This window comes from Ixodes scapularis, unplaced genomic scaffold, assembly GCF_016920785.2.
Source record: "Ixodes scapularis isolate PalLabHiFi unplaced genomic scaffold, ASM1692078v2 PGA_scaffold1__304_contigs__length_218370807, whole genome shotgun sequence".
Lineage (NCBI taxonomy): Eukaryota > Metazoa > Arthropoda > Arachnida > Ixodida > Ixodidae > Ixodes > Ixodes scapularis.
The window spans coordinates 145,712,415-145,728,439 of record NW_024609846.1 but is presented as its reverse complement, the minus strand read 5'-3'; the positions used below and the strand labels follow the sequence as shown (position 1 = coordinate 145,728,439).

The 16,025-nt window shown below is 47.6% G+C and overlaps 1 protein-coding gene across 1 annotated transcript; it reads right to left on the bottom strand.

Moving 5' to 3' along the window:
* Positions 1–1,099: 1,099 nt before the first annotated feature.
* On the bottom strand, positions 1,100–13,508 carry LOC121835845 (adenosine receptor A2a-like). The gene is made up of 2 exons (XM_042290363.1): positions 12,872–13,508; positions 1,100–1,393 (listed from the first exon to the last, which is right to left on the bottom strand). The coding sequence occupies exons 1-2, from the start codon at positions 13,460–13,462 to the stop codon at positions 1,100–1,102; spliced, it is 885 nt and encodes a 294-aa protein (XP_042146297.1). The 5' UTR covers positions 13,463–13,508.
* Between the last annotated feature and the right edge of the window lie 2,517 nt (positions 13,509–16,025).

The window sequence follows — 16,025 nt, the reverse complement described above, 5'->3', positions numbered from 1 at the left end:
CTAAGATGTAATGGTGAAAGAGGTTGCAGGGTAGAGAGCAGGTCTGCACCTGGCGTATGTAGATCGCGTCTGCTCTGGGAAGGAGCCTGGAGGGAGAAGGCAGGATACACCGTTGTCATCGTTGTTTGTATAGGTGACGCCTGCGTTCTCAGTGTTGTTCAGCGCGGTCTTCTCAGGGGTTATATATGCCAGGCCAGGGCGTAGGAGGGCCGGGGGATCGCTATCACGAGCCAGAGCGTGGTCACGCTCGTTCGCCTTTATTCCCTCGTGAACCGAGATCCACTCCAGTGTGACGGTGAGATGAGGGTGCGTTCTTACGTACTCGTAGAGCATGGTGTGAACATGGCCCGGTAGCCTCTGTGACTCGATTTTCCGAACGGGTCCTTGACTGTCGGTGCGCACAGTTGTAACAGGGGTGGAGCTGGTGCTTGTGGGGAGTGATGACCTCTGTGATGGCCTGAACCTCCGCTGCAGTTGGTGAAAGGACGTCCCAGTAGAGACGCGTCGACATGGAGCGGGGGCCCACAGCAGCCGTGACGACGTACAGCGGCGTTGCGCTTTTACGTCAGTGTGATACGTGTCAGTGCGAGGCGAGGGTATTGCTAGATGTGTGGCCCTGTCCTGTCAGCATTGCTGGTCCACCTCGGGATTCATGTGTTTAGGTATGGGGAGGACAGTGATTCGGGGTATGCTGTCCCATGGAGGGGGTCCTTGAGGAATTTGGGATAGGTGGTCCGCTGGGTGACCAAAAAGTTCGAGAAGAGCCTTTCCTTGTTTCGAAGTGGTCAGTCTGTGAACCTGGTCTCTGTGGTGAACTTTTGTACGCTCTTCGAGGGTATTGAAGACTGCGTTGTCCTCGAGTTTGCAATTTGGCGCTTAAATGGGAACTCCAAGTGCCGTGCGGGTGCATTTGCGTAGGGCTGCTTCTATCTTGCATCGTTGGGTAACGATTAATCGTTGGTAGGGGTATGCGTACATGAGACGTATACCATGGCCTCGATTACTTATCGAAGCTCATGTTCTCTAGACCCTTGTGTTGTCTCGTGATCCGTCGTATCACGTGGTGAACTTGTTCAATTTGTTTGAGGGTGGTAGAGACTTATACTGTGCTGCGACCGTCCTGCTGGAGGATGAAGTCGAGAACCTTAATGTGGGGACGGCGAGGTACAGGGTCCTGACCTAGACGGAGCTTGATGAGGTTCCTGTACACACCGGCTCGTTTGGTGTTGTCGTTGACGACGACGGTGAACTCTGTTTTTTCCGGAGAGCAGGTGAGTCGGATACTTGTCACGTAGGCGTTGATTACATCGAGGCCACTCTGGAGAACGGACTCTTGTTCTCCTGGGCTCCCGGTCATGCACCAGAGAGTGACGTCATTCACGTAGATGGAATGCTGAAGACAGGGGATTTCCACCAGTTTTCTAGGGAGGTTCTTTATAGCGAGATTGAAAAGGGTCAGGGAGAGTATGGAACCTTCGCCAGCGAGATCGCGCGGGAGGGTCTGGTCGAGGCGCCCTGGATTGGACTCCGGGCGACGGGTCGAGTCGCGGCGTGAGCTCGTCCGACCGGCGATGACTCAACGCTATAGCGTTTCCCCTGGCTCTGACAGTCGGCGTCCCCTCCTCCTAGTGGACGTCCATCTGCCAAAAGCCTTGGCCCGAACTTCTGCGACGACGTGTAGCGGCGTGAGCTCGGTCCACCGGCGATGACTCCGCTCGCAATTACCCCTTAGGCTCTCAGGTCGGCGGGCGCTGCGGGCACTCTGTGCCCAAGGCTCGCTTGACCTCAGTGTCTAGTGGGGGACCCCTGGTTCTCAATAAACGCTGTTGGATACCGGGATCATCGTTGTTGGCATGGCGTTGACGAACCCGGCGCGGTGACCGCCCTCGGTGATAGCCATCAGTTGCGCGGTGGGACAGGCATCGGGTTCCCCCTTTGACCACTGGTCCCCGGACGCAAAGGTACATAATCATCCTCCCTCTCTCCCCCCCCCCCCCCCTCCTAAGCAGCAGCAGCAGTAAAGCGGGCGGCACTTCGCGAGCGGCCATTACGAATTTTTACGAGCCGAGATGCCCGGCGATAAAGGACGTCGCGTGTTCCCGCCGAGGGCTGCCCAGGCTGGCTTCCGGTCGAATCCGCTGAAATCGGCGGAGCGACTTTTCTGGGATCCGGATCGAGGTCGAGAGTGGGAGCTGATCTACAACAAAAATGGAACACGTTCGTCTCGATCCCGATCGCCCTGTGAAATAAGCGCGCTTCAAAACGACCAGTGGAATTCGCCATTTTCTTCAGCTATGGAGTCAAATTTGGTACGGGAGCGCATGCTTTGTGAACCCTTTTACTATTTACAAACATAAACCGCTGCTTGCGTCCGAAGCAACTTCCGATCAATCCGTCTGTGCAAGCCTCCTGCCGTGTTTTCTTATGTCACCAGTGCTAGTAAGCATGCATGTTACACGGACAACAAAGTTGAAGATTTAGCGAGGGCCTTCGGCAATGCAATTCAACGTGTCGGAGAAGACGAGTTGGTCAAGAATATTCGAAGAATGTGAACAGATCACGCGTTTTTGGGTTCTTTTGGCGTTCGCCTGGACAGTTGGTGGTTAAATGTTTGATCGACGTTTCAAGCATCCGTCTTAAGGTGACCTTTGTTCGTTATTTTTATGAACCGGAAATTCCCTAAACGTCAAAGACTAGAGCACCGCATGGTGGCGTTTGCAAAGAAAAGGATCTATACAGCTGAGCCTTAGCCTTCTGTAGGCTGATAATGCCTGTCTAAGCGCCAGTTGTCCGCTATCACCACAAGGGTGTACCGCTTCCTCATACAAGGCAGAAAACCTGAACGCGTTCTTACATTCTTTATGCTATTTTGTGTATTAGGCGTGGTAGCTGTGGATCGCACTTAGGCAATTAGTTCGTTTTTATTTTAACCACGTTCTTGCCGCGTTTTAGGCGGACTCGCAAACGAAGGTGCTAGGGCTGTCATTTTCCGGGACCCCAAGCAACACCCGGGACTATGAAAAATGGCGAATCTCATTCTGATAAAAGGCTGCGTCCCAAATTCTACCTCCTACTGCTCGAGGGTATTAAGGTGGCACCCTTTTGCGACAGTCATTAAGGGCGACCTCTCTAGGCGGGCCTTCCTTAGCGTCTGCTTGAGTGAAGCCTCAGCATTATGCTGAGGTTTTACTGAAAACCAGCTTGGTTAGAACCTTTCTGTTGTTAAAGTTGGATTAGCCCCTGTACCCTTCCACTGCCTCTTTGCGTGCTGCTTGACTGGCTGATCTGCCCAGCTCTCTCGCTCGCTCGCTCTGTCTCTCTCTCTCTCACACACACACACACACACACACACACACACACACATCAAGGTGCCTGACGACAGGCACAGTACGTTGCGCCCGGCACTGCTAACACCTTACACACTGCTTAGGGAACTCCGTAGCTGTTGTAACTACATAGGACCCTGGCCGTTGCAATTTCTCTCCACATTCTGATATTCGCCTGATTTTTGGTTTCAGCAATAAAAATTCAGTGTTCGCTATTTCGACATTGTGAATGCTTACTGGCACTTCCGTCTGGCCTGTAATTTACTGGCACTACCGTCCCCAGCTTTATTCACTTTTGGAAACCATATATGTTGCTGCTCACGAGCTATGAAATACGCGTTCCGAAAGTATTGGAATAGACCGATCTACACCAGCCAGTTTGACTACGCCACCGCTGTCGCAATGCATCGAGGGAGCTTTAGTCTTTCTGCACGTGCGGACCCTCACTGGAGCTCTGCGCGTGCTCCACACGCGCAGAGCACGTGCTCTGCGTGGCGCTCTGCGTGGAGCACGCGCAGAGCACGTGGAGCACGCGCTTAAAAACCCTGAGCAATAGGACAGACATAACAATAAAACCAGCCGATAAAGGAGGAGCAATTGTGATTCTTAGCGCTTCTGAATACATCCGAGAAGGAAACCACCAACTAAATGACTCAAAGTTTTATGAACCTCTCGCAGATGACCCTAGGATGCACCACTCAGATTGTGGCCTTGGTCCTTAAGGATCTCCTAGACGAGGGCAGAATAACCACTAACGAACATAAATTAATGAAACCGGTACAGCCTTCCCCCGGCCGCTTCTACATGCTCCCTAAGATTCACAAACCTGGTAACCCAGGGCGCCCAATCATATCCGGAATAGGTACAGTAACCGAACCCATATTAGGATATGTAGACAGTTTAATTAAACATATACCTTCAAGACCCGATTCGTACATTAAAGTACAACTCGCTTTTTAAGGGAAATATCACATTTATGCATACCAAAAGAATCATATCTGGTTACACTCGATGTGTCATCGCTGTATTCGAATATCCCACACGATGATGGAATCATTTCTTTAATTGACATGTACGAACTCCACAAACAACCGGATACCCCACATGAACACCTTGTCGTTACTCTAGCGAGGCTTGTCTTAGAACTCAACACGTTCGAATTTAACAATAAATACTTCGGGCAGGTTAGCGGAACCGCGATGGGCACCAAAATGAACCCGAACTATGCCAACGTATTCATGGGGAAATTAGAATCTCAGTTCCTTTCTGAATGTCCCGTAAAGCCGCTAATATACAAAAGGTATATAGATTATATGTTTATTGTCTGGTCGCACACTGAGGAGGAGCTGCTGGACTTCATAGGTCGATACAACGCTGCTCATCCGAGCATCCGATTTACACATTCGTACTCTCAAACCGAAGTAAACTTCTTAGACGTCAAAGTTAAAATAGACGAAGGTAAACTCGCCACGAGCCTGTACCGTAAGCCAACAGATCGACAGCAATACCTGCATTATCAAAGCGACCACCCACACCATTGCAAGAACAGCATTCCCTATAGCCAAGCTCATCGCTTCAAACGAATTTGTTCCAAAGAGACAGATTTTGATGCGAGCAGCCAAAATTTAAAGTCAGTGCTAGAGAAACAAAAGTATCCACCCCGTATAATCGACGATGCAATCAGAAAAGCGCAAGCAACTGAACCGAGCAGACCTTATTAGCCCACGCCCCACGCAAAGCGACACACAACGCACAAATCTATATCTAACTTATAGAATGAACCATCCTAATGTAAATAATATCTTAAGACGACATTATAACATTCTCGAACAAAGCGAGCGCCTTAAACGCGCGTTTCCATCCGTCCCTAGTCCACAGACGATCGCGTAACCTCAAAGACGCGCTAGTAAACTCTCGGATAAATTCATCGCCACCACCTAACGAATGTAGGCCTTGCATGCAACCAGGATGTCTGATCTGTAAACAGATGCAGCACACAAACACGGCCAGCAGCACGCACTCGCAGTTCTCGATCAAAATTAAAGGGCACTTAACATGTGCCTCGTCGAATGTCGTGTACTTATTCGAGTGTACGGTATGCAAAATGCAATACATAGGGCAGACTAGAAATAGGGCAGACTAGAACGTCATTTAGATTGCGCTTTAAAAATCACAAATCTCACGCCATAAATCTTCCGACACTGCCTCTATCCAAACATCTCGCTCTCCCAGAACACTCGTTTGGTAAATTGTCAGTGACGCTCCTAGAATCTGGATTTAAATCAAATCGCGAACGTGAACAGTGTGAATCCTGCCTAATTTACCGATTCAACGCTATTAAACAAGGAATAAATGAAAGCCCCGGTACTCTGGCATTGATTAAAATGTTAACAGACGAATAGCAACCGCGATCAGGGGACATCTTTTCAGGTCCCAGACCTTATTGCTAGCAGTGGTACTGTGTTTGTGGCCGGAACTGGACCATCAACTTTTCTCTTTTATTTCCAGGTTTTGACATTCATTTCCATTCTTTTTATTTCTAGGTTTAACATTGTTCCCTTCCAGGTCTAACTCATGCATGCCCCACAAAACAACACAAACGACAGTGGCGTTTTTTTGTTTTCTTTTATTTTTTTTTTTTTTATTTTGAGACAGCATTTTAGATTGCGCCTGTATCTTTTGTCTATTGTACGCTACCGTCCAGGTCACCCCTGTCCGCCCGGTCACAAAGTCACCCTGCGTCCCCTCTCAAGAACCTACAACCGTCATCCCACCGTCCTTGAAACTTGGCCCCGACCGTCAACCTTCTTCACCCGGATACGAACTGCCCTACGCTTCCCTCTCACGAAAGCTCCAACCGTTACCCCGCCGAAATTTGGACCCGACCGTAGCAAGCATTGTATAAACGTTTGCCCATCTGGAACTCTTCCCACGCTTCTTTCGAAACTCCGTCATCCCGCCGTTTTTGAAACTTGAGCTCGACCGTAGCATTGTATAAATACCACCCGGGTTCATCTGTAAAAGTATTTCCTGACGAAGGCCGGACTTCGGCCGAAACGTCGAAGAATAAATCGTTCGTTTTTGCTGTTTTCACCAAGGTTTTTTTTCTACTGTTATAGTATATATATATATATATAAGCTTAACAGATTTACGTGTTATACGGCCAGGGGGACATATTATAGGGGGATAATCGTAACGATCAGTCGGCTCATTAATTAAGATTTGTTAATTAACGTTTTAATTAATGAAAATATACATATGGTTTCAATTAGAAACTTGCTCAGCGTCATTGAAAACTACTAACTCAGTAATTTTCAGAAGGACTTTCAGCGCGTGAGAAGCGCAGTAGCGCACTAAAGTTACCACTCGTGGAGCGGGTACAAAGCTGGCGGTTGCGGTAAGGCGCCCCGCGCGATTTTTCCGTCTCTTATCTAGCCCCAGCCTTGTACCTGCTCCACGAGTCGTAACTTTAGTGCACTACTACGCTTCTCACGCGCTCAAACCCTTTCTGACAATGACTTATTTAGTGGTTTTCGATGACGCTGAGCAAGTTTCTAATTGGAACCATATGTTCCAATTAGAAACTTGCTCAGCCTAGCCAAAGTAGAGTGCAGCTCCTCAGGAGCTGCACTCTAATTTGGCATCAGAGGGAGTTGGAAACGTCTTTCATTTTTTTTTTTTTTTTAAATAACCATTACGCGTCGCTGATGAAACACTCTGTGCGTATTTTGTACATGCCACCTCATCCTGCTGGTGGTCATTCTTACCTGCCAAGAAAAACACAATCGCGGTTGAGCCAAGTGTGTGCCGCAGAAGGTACGCGCTCAGGGGCAAGGCCGCCGATGCGACGTCAGTGCAACCGTGTATAGCCCTCCGGCGAGGGTGTCGAGGCTCTATGGTCGAAGCCAGTTCGTCCGTCAAAGCCGTGTTCCGGGAATGGGGCACATATATCACCGGAGGGTCGTAAATAGGGTGCGACGCTTAGAATAGTACGCAAGCAAAGTTCTCGCGCTGTTTGCGTCTTCGGTGCGCATTCGAGGTCGACGGAGATGCACCAAAACCTTCCAAACGGAAGATGTCTGCAACAGATGGACACATCAGTACGTCGCAGAAAGTGCCAAAGTTCACTTCGAGCCTCCAACATACAGTAGCTTCCGCGTATTATACTCAACATCGACACTGATATGCTACATGCTATCGAACGCCGTTTCGTCGAACGCCGTTTCATCGAAAAAATGGACGTTTCATCGAACGCCGTTTCATCGAACGCCGTTTCATCGAATCGCTGACGGCCGTTTCATCGAATGTCTTTTAAATAAAAAGTGTGAAAGATGTTCTTTTATGCACGGATCGAGTGCATTTTCGTGTCATTCACCCATTTCATTGTCTGGTTTTTTAATGTCCAAACTTGTAGCTGTTACAATTTATTTTGATGCAAGTAACCCATGAAGATATTTGTCCCGATCTCTATGTTTGTTTCACATATTGTGCATATCTGTTCACCCCCTCTGTATTACCCAATTGGCCTTGAGGGTATTGTAACAAATAAATAAAAAGTCGCACTCCCGGTGAGAGCGCACTCCAACTCATGGAGGCCAGAAGGCGACATAGGTTTTGCGCAGGCGCAACAACTTTAGCCATGTGATCCTCCTAGCCTCTCATGTCTTTCTATCGATACTTTTTTACTGCCCGAAGCTTGCAGTAGCTAAAGCTGAGGTGCTGTTTATGAAACTACAATGAAACATTGTTTTTTTAGTTTTAAGACTCAATAAAGTCAAAAGTAAGTACGTCACTTCAAATTTTATTTCAAAACTTTCGGGGCTTCATGTATTCGTGCGACAGCCATTCACCGTTTCAAATGATGAGGAATTGCTCTCAAAACGTCCCCCACAGCCATGGTCCGTCGGTTCTCATAAAAAAGGCGGACCTTCACATTCCTTTCCGCTATATGGCCATCTTCTGGCGAGGAGGCTTTTGGGAACTCAGCATCGCCTCCAGCTTGTCTTCCGTCAGTTGATGTTCTGTGGCGATGCAAGTCAAAAATTTCCAGAACCGGGATGGGCACCTCCGACCAGCTTAGGGAAAAGGGAATGCCGCCCTGGCGTTCGATAAGACGGCGTTCGATAAAACGGAGTTCGATAAAGCGGCTTCGATGAAACGGTGTTCGATGAAATGGCGTTCGATGAAACGGCATTCGATGAAACGGCTTTGATGAAACGGCGTTCGACGGAACGGCGTTCGATAAGATGTCCGGTCCCATGCTCGAGGCTAGTGTAATTCCCAGCCTGCAGCAGTCACTCACTGTTGCGAGAGCACGCCTTGCTCTTCATTTGTCAGTACCACCTGTTGACGTCATCACGGTAACACGATCGAAGACCAATATCACTGGAATACCTCAGTTGTGGAACTCCCTCTTGAAGAGGAAACCGGGCAACGTCATATCTCAGCAGACTCCCCCCCCCCCCTCCTCCAGCCCAGGCCTGACCCATAAATCTGTCCCTATACCCCCCCCCCCCCCCCCCGCTCTCCCTCGCTCACTTCAGTCCGCCTCCCGTCATTTGAAGTGCAACTAACATTTTTGTTTCGAAACTGCGCGTTCCATATAGAGTACGGTGGGATGCCATCTAGACGCCGTGCTTCGAACCGTACGTATTCTATGGAATACATATGGCAGCCGTCCGGCGCTTCGAATGACGGGAGGTGAGCCGTGGGGTCAGAGAGGGGGCGAGGTACCGCTTGTGCAAGCAGCGCGTCGATCGTCAAGTTCCATAAGCGAGCAAACCCAATACCGTTGGCAAAGACACAGATTGAACACGAGTATTCCGTCCGCGTTCTGCTGTGGGCCTCGTGACAAATCAACGCGTCGAAGGACGCTGGGCATCGGGCTTGAGTCTGTTGCCGAGTTGGTACTGTCCGACTCCATGACCATGCGGGAAGAGGAGGATGTTTGCAGTCGTTAATCATTCTATAGACCAAAACACACTGTTTACAGACGAGCCGGCTTTGCCCACACCTAGTTAGGGCACTGCGCTTTCGCAGAAACCAGATATGCGAGAGATGATGCATCTGCGCATGCGCGGTGCCGACAGCAGCACTACCGCAGTGGCGTTACGTCATCAGAGAGTCGCGTTTCGTTTTTCGTTTCAGCTTAAATCCAGACGAAGCCGATGCTACGAGCTAATGAGAGCTATGAAGCAGAGTTAAAAGCGCAAGTCACTGGGCCTTTTTTTTCGTTTATGCTTGGTGCAGCGATAATAGAACCCGTACATAAACGTGACAAACACCACGATGGTTCCGTTTTGACGCCGTCTGATCGGTGACATCACCTCCTAGCGTTGGAGCTTATCTTATGGTCTATATGTGTTCAAAGGAGCAGTATCACATCGAACACACCAATATCTTGTTAAAAAAAGTCAAACAAAAAGGAATTTTAAAACGAATTAAACGATTAGCAAAGAGCACCTGATGGATGTCACTCCTTGTTTGTAATGCCCGTCTAGGAACCTTGACAGCTAGTGACGGTGAGTGTCTTGCCTCCGGCCACGGCGCGAGAAGAGGGAAAGGAGGAACTCCAGTCTTCCCGAAAATCCCTTTTGTGTGTTCCAGAAGTAGCTATTGTCCCCCTACAAGATTATAAAAGATTAACCCATCACTCAAAATTCGTACAAAAGCAACCGCCTCAGTGGCTGGAACGACTAGGCCATCCCCTCGACGTCAGCCTCGCCGTAGCTTTGCTCGTCCCGAGACGACCTACGTCACGCTTGCGTCGGATGTCACGTGCTCTAAGCTGGGCCTTCTCCGAGCGCTTGCTAGAGTGGGCCGTTTAAACAAAAAATACAGCCACCAGGCTCAAAATACAAACGTCCGATTGTCATTTACGGATATTGTGGATCATATTCAACCTATTTTTGAACACGACGGATACATTTCAAATTTTGTTGAAGTATCCATTTAAGGTGAAACGAAGTATAAAAAATGCTCCGCATAAACGCAGCAACACAAAAAACACCGAACGAATTTACGCGCTTGCGCCAGTAGCTCTGACAGCGTCGCAACAATGCGGAAGCTACGTTAGCTTTCACGCTGTTGAGCCGCTTCGTATTTTCTAAAGCCCAGTTTACTTGACATAAACCATTTTTTTTCTCCAATACTTACAATTTATATACAAGATGACGTATTCAGAGACCAAACAATTTTTCTTGGGATATACCGCCGGAGCAATATTGAATATAATTTGAGGCACGAGTTCTATAAAATACCACGGTTAAATGCCCAGCGTACACTTCGCGCTTTCCACTTTTGCTCGCTTCCTCCTTTCCTATGTCCTTTCCACGTTTTACCTTGTCCCAACTTGGCTCCCCTCGCAGCTTAGGAGAGGGGAACGCTAAGAGGACTTTTTCTCCCCGCGGAAAGCCGAGGTTGTACGTCTGCCTTTAAGAACAACCTAGGGGAAACCAGAAATTAGGATATTTACTAACTGATTTATGAATCAATCGTACAAATGTTAGGAAGAATACAAGATGGTACTTCTTATTATAGCGAAAAATATTTTGTAAAGAGATATCTTCTGGCGTGTCCGACATTATAAATATAATTCGCCAATTTATTTAAACATATCATTGCCAATGTATTTTAGTGTTTTTTTTAATTGTAGCCACAGTACAAATATTAAGCGTAGTTATTTTCTTCGTGAAAAGTATAATAATATATTATTAGGTTGTTGTGTCTGCCACTGTTTTTTTTTTGTTTTTTTTTTTTTGGTTTTTTCAATATTTAACACTTGAGTTTTGTTTTTCACTGCTAGCTGACGAAACCGCGAACTTGACTGGGCTTTTTTCTGCCTTGTTCTCCGGAGAGCTTGTGCCCAAATAACGAAAGAACAGACAAACAAACCACCCAGAATTATGCAATCATGTTTTGCTACTAGATAAAACCAGAAAAAAATCTGGAAAACCCCTGGCGGTGAAAGTTTTGATCATTGGAAAAACTCAAACGTTCTTCAGGGTGTTCCAATTTTTTTTTACAGGGTCGTTGTTTTTTTTTTTTTGTTTTTTTTTTTTTTATTATTGCAAAAAGAAATTACGCATCGCCGAAAGATCCTTTTAAAGCAAAATGAAGCGCCCGTGGTCCAAACCAGATGCCAAAGTTTCAGAACAAACCGTTATATTATTCAAAAAGTCACGTATTTCCTTAAAACTTCAGTGAAAAAATGGCAGCCGACGGATCTCTCGAGCACATGGGGCTCAATTACGCCAGTTACCGAAAATGAACCTCATTTTCAAAATAAAATTTACAACAAAAAAAAAATCACTTATAACCTTTGACTAAGATAGCGGTTAGATCTCAAACTTTTTGTTCGGACCGCTCGCGCTACATTTGGAAGCAGCCGCTGCGCCATTAAAACCCAAAATCAATCAATCGACATTTGGGAGGCGTATGAGCGTTCAGCGATGCGTAGTTTATTTTTGCGATGGAAAAAAAAAAACTTCATTTTTGGGTGGTTAAATTTATTTGCCCCGGACGGCAAACCCAAATATTTGTCGACGAGTTGATTCTTGACGAGCGCTTAGGCCTTCCGAGTGACGCAGTGCTCATGTGCAATGCGTGAGCTGGGTTCGGCTGACGTGCTTCGGCACCGCGGATGCATCAAAGCAAAAAGGCGGAAAAATTTCGAAGGAAACGAGGTAAAATATAAACCTCTATATTTCCACAGTTTCGTACCAAAAAGCAAGATTTTTTTTTTCGTTCTGCTCTTGTGTACTAGTTTTCTTTTTGAGCACTAAACGGTGTGCGATTAGTAAAGTCCCAATTTATCCCCGTCCCAAATTCACCCGAAGCTCTCTTTAATCTTGCAAAGGAAAACAATATAATTCGGTGCTGCGAAATGTACGCTGCGGAAGATAATCGGTCAGCAGCCAGATCACCATAATGGCACCCGAAGAGGCGTCAATGCGAGCTATCTACTGTCAACGCCCTATCACGACAGTAAGTCAACGTTGCTGTATATTTGGGTCACAGTAGAATCTAATCTCAGTATGTGGTTAGGCTAGCCACCGTTGCGTTGCAGGGTCTATGCTGCGCTATATATATACATATTGTTTGGAGAAGGAGGCAATATTTTCCTATAACAAAGTTCAGCCATTTCCTTAGATTTCTCGTATACATTACTCATGGCATTTTGTGTCCTTTAATGCGTTTATGCATGATTGTTTTTTATTTATTTATATGTCTAGAAAATTCGAAGTAGTACAAGATTAAACTCTAGCAACTGTCGAATTCATTGTAACCCGTAATTAAAAATTGTTAAAAGCGGAATGTGAGGTACAAAATAAACCCAGAAAAAGACGTTCTGAATTTCACCAAGAAAAAAAAAATTTCTAAACAAGAAACTCTAGTTACTCATGAAACAAGCATCGGATTAGTAAGCTTCAGGCAGGACAAGCTTTCGGTTATAGCCAACCAAGCTCCAGGGTCGTACGTCCGAGGAGTTAGCTCTTACGAATACAACAAGGCGTAAAACGAGCGTGCAGGGAGGCTCACGTACCTGCTTGCGCACCACGATGAAAATTCTCACGTAGAAGAAGGCGATGAGCAGTGCCGGGTACACAATGGTGGCGAAGTAGAGAAACACCAGGAACCCGTACTTCATGACGGGCAGGAACAGGCAGGCCCCACTGGATGCGGCCGCGGCGTCGTGCCAGCCCATCAGAGGCAGGAAGCCGAGCGCGAACCCGCACACCCAACATCCCAGTACGACACCGAACACTACGCCCTCCGAAGCGAGCCTCTGGTACGCCAAAGGGTACAGGATGGCCCAGTACCGATCCACCGACACGGCGACCAGATGAAGGATGGACACAGTACAGAGAACCACGAGAAACGACAGCATCGCCACACATAGTATGGGCGAATCCCGCGGCAGCCCGGCCCGGGTCAGAACCGCAGACGGAATGGCCAATAGTCCCACGAGGAGGTCTGCCACGGCCAAGCTGAGGATGTAGTAGTTGGTGAGGCGACGTCGGAGACGCCGTTCCCGGGTGAAGCAGACGAGCACGGCTAGATTTCCGGCGGTCGCAAGCAGGCTGACGCTTATTTCGACGCCCGCGTAAGCCACGGGTGCACGCGGAGTCAGCATTTGCGAGCCGGTTCGGTCGGATGATCCATGTAGCGGAAAAACTGTCCAGGGCGTGGTGCCTTCGAGTGGCGGAATGAGCAGACGACGCGCGCCGGGTGAGCAGACGACGCGAAGAGCGAGCGCGCGCAGCGCGAATCGCGATCGTAGCGCCACAGACTGGCGCTCCCGGATCCTTCAGGAACTACTACTTCGTGGAAATTAGGCTGATAGAAGGGGCAGCGCGCAGCAACTCTGTTTTTCACGGGCGGCGCTCTTGAGCGTGCTTCAGGAAGAAAAATACGAAATAATGCTAAACTCTATTTCACTTGAATGACGACTCGGACTATGAGTTGTCTCAAAAATAATGCGTATATCTTTCTCTTTCTCTCTCTTCTCTCCCTCTCTTTCATCTAAGATGTACCACACTGAAGGTAACAAGCGCGAGCCCCTGCCGAATAATTCACCGAATAAACCGCTTAAAATAAACTACATCCGCTTTTTTTTTACAATTGTTTTGTCGTTTTTTTTTGTGTTTTTTTTTTTGTTTTTTTGCTTTTTTTCATCGGTAAACATTTTTTTGTGAAGGCTTAAAGGTATAAAATACGACAGAGCTGCACGTTACGGGAGGGTGCCCTTCGTCAAATGTTCCTGGCTCAAAATAGTATCATCTTGTTTCATGATAGATATTGTTGCGTTTTAAAGGTGGCTTAAAATAATTTTCGTTTTTACACTTAACATTTCTGGTTCGGCCTCACGTGACCTATCTTGGCCCAAAGAGTTTGCACTCCGCACTTCGTTTTTTTTTTTTTTTTTTTTTAACATTATTTTTATGTACAATTCCTAGCGATGGGAGATTGTTGGCCAATGACTCTGTATTTTCTTTAAATCAAACTTTTCTGAATCGTGTAAGATAGAGCGTGGCAGACACTGTCGAAGGAAGGAACGTTTGTAGTTCTGGAGCTGTACTTACGACACTACGAGCTGATGAGGCCAATCAGACGAGGTTCAAAGGGCACCATCGTGATGTTCGCCTTGTTTCTGTACGTGTTCTATCATCGCTGCATCAATCTTAAGCAGAAAAGGTATAGTGACTTCCGCTTTTGACGCTGCTTGGTGTGTGCTATTAGCTCCTAGCGTTGGCCGCGTCTGGACTTAAGCTAAAAAAAAGGATAGTTACCCCCGGATCATCTGCGAATATCAGCTGTAAACTGGCGGATGTGGATAAAAATGAATCATATTCGGCGGATTGCGGATCGGATGCGCATATCCGCGGGTCCGGATATATATATTTTGTCGAGGCAGCCCATAAACCTGTTAGACCGCACAGTTTTAGAATGAAGAAGTGAATGATTCTATTAGGTGAATCATCTGACGGAGGCTTATCGCGGAGAATAAGTAACCGAGCTTTCGGTTGTACGTTAAAAATCCCCAGGTGATCCAAATTAAAGGGCAACTCCGGCCAAAACTCAAAATGAATTAAATTACTGGTATCGCTTTAGGGACACAAAATACGACCCCAGCCAAAATTTCACGTCCGTGGAACGCCGCATTCTCAACTAATGCCGACAATAAAAACGCGACCCGCCGCGAGCCGCTGCTCCTTGGCGGGCGGTCAGCGGGTTGCCGATCGCTAAAGCAACATCGGGCCGTGATGTCAACATCGTTCTCTTTTTTTCCTCCGTTCCCGAAGGGAGCACGGCGCAGCCGTCGCGCGCGCTTCTTTGAGCCGCTACCACCGCTACTTCGGCTTGTAATTGCGTGTTTAGCCGTTGCTTTTACCTGTAGCCCGTGTAGCTTCGGTATAGCCTTTTGTTTATTTGCTTGTGAAGTCTCCTAGACTCGTTTTAGCGAGCAACTCGGTGCGCCCAAGACTGCCCAGCTGTTCCTCGAACGATGCCGAGTACAACTTAAAGCGCTGTGGGCTGCTCAAACAAGCCGCTGCGCAACCCGGAGGTGCTTTTTCACAAGTTTCCAACGGATCGGAAATTGGAGAAGGTGTGGGTGAACGCTGTTCGACGAGTGGACTTTGGAAAGCCTTGGACGTCGACCCCCAGATCGAAGCTCTGCTCCGATCATTTTTCGCCGGAGAGTTACGAACGAAACCTACGGGTGTTGGTTGCTTGTGGCTCGTCAGCGAAGGGGTCGAGGCTTAAAAAGGATGCCGTGCCGTCGCTCTTTGCCCATCGTACATGTACAGAAAAGGTAAACATGATAAAAGTATCCTGATCAATAAATAAAACAGTCATTGTCAAGTGCAGTGTTGAAGATTGAGCATTCATGCTCCATTGAATGTCTGTTGAATGGGGAATGGTGGGCATGTAGAGTACAACCACTAACTAGCTCCAAACACTGAAGTTTGTAATGAAAACGAAAACAACGTTCTGCTTTGCGTCACTGCTTGTTTACTACGCAATCTCGTGCGCAGTATTCAGGTCCGTAACGACTACTAGCGAACAGCCGGCGCGTGAAGCTCATGCGATATAGACATTCACCTCCCAATCGTTCCAACCCGTTACGCAGAAGTATTAATCAGGGTGTAAGATAGACAGGTGGAGAAACGAGAGCCAAATGAGCGACCGGATTG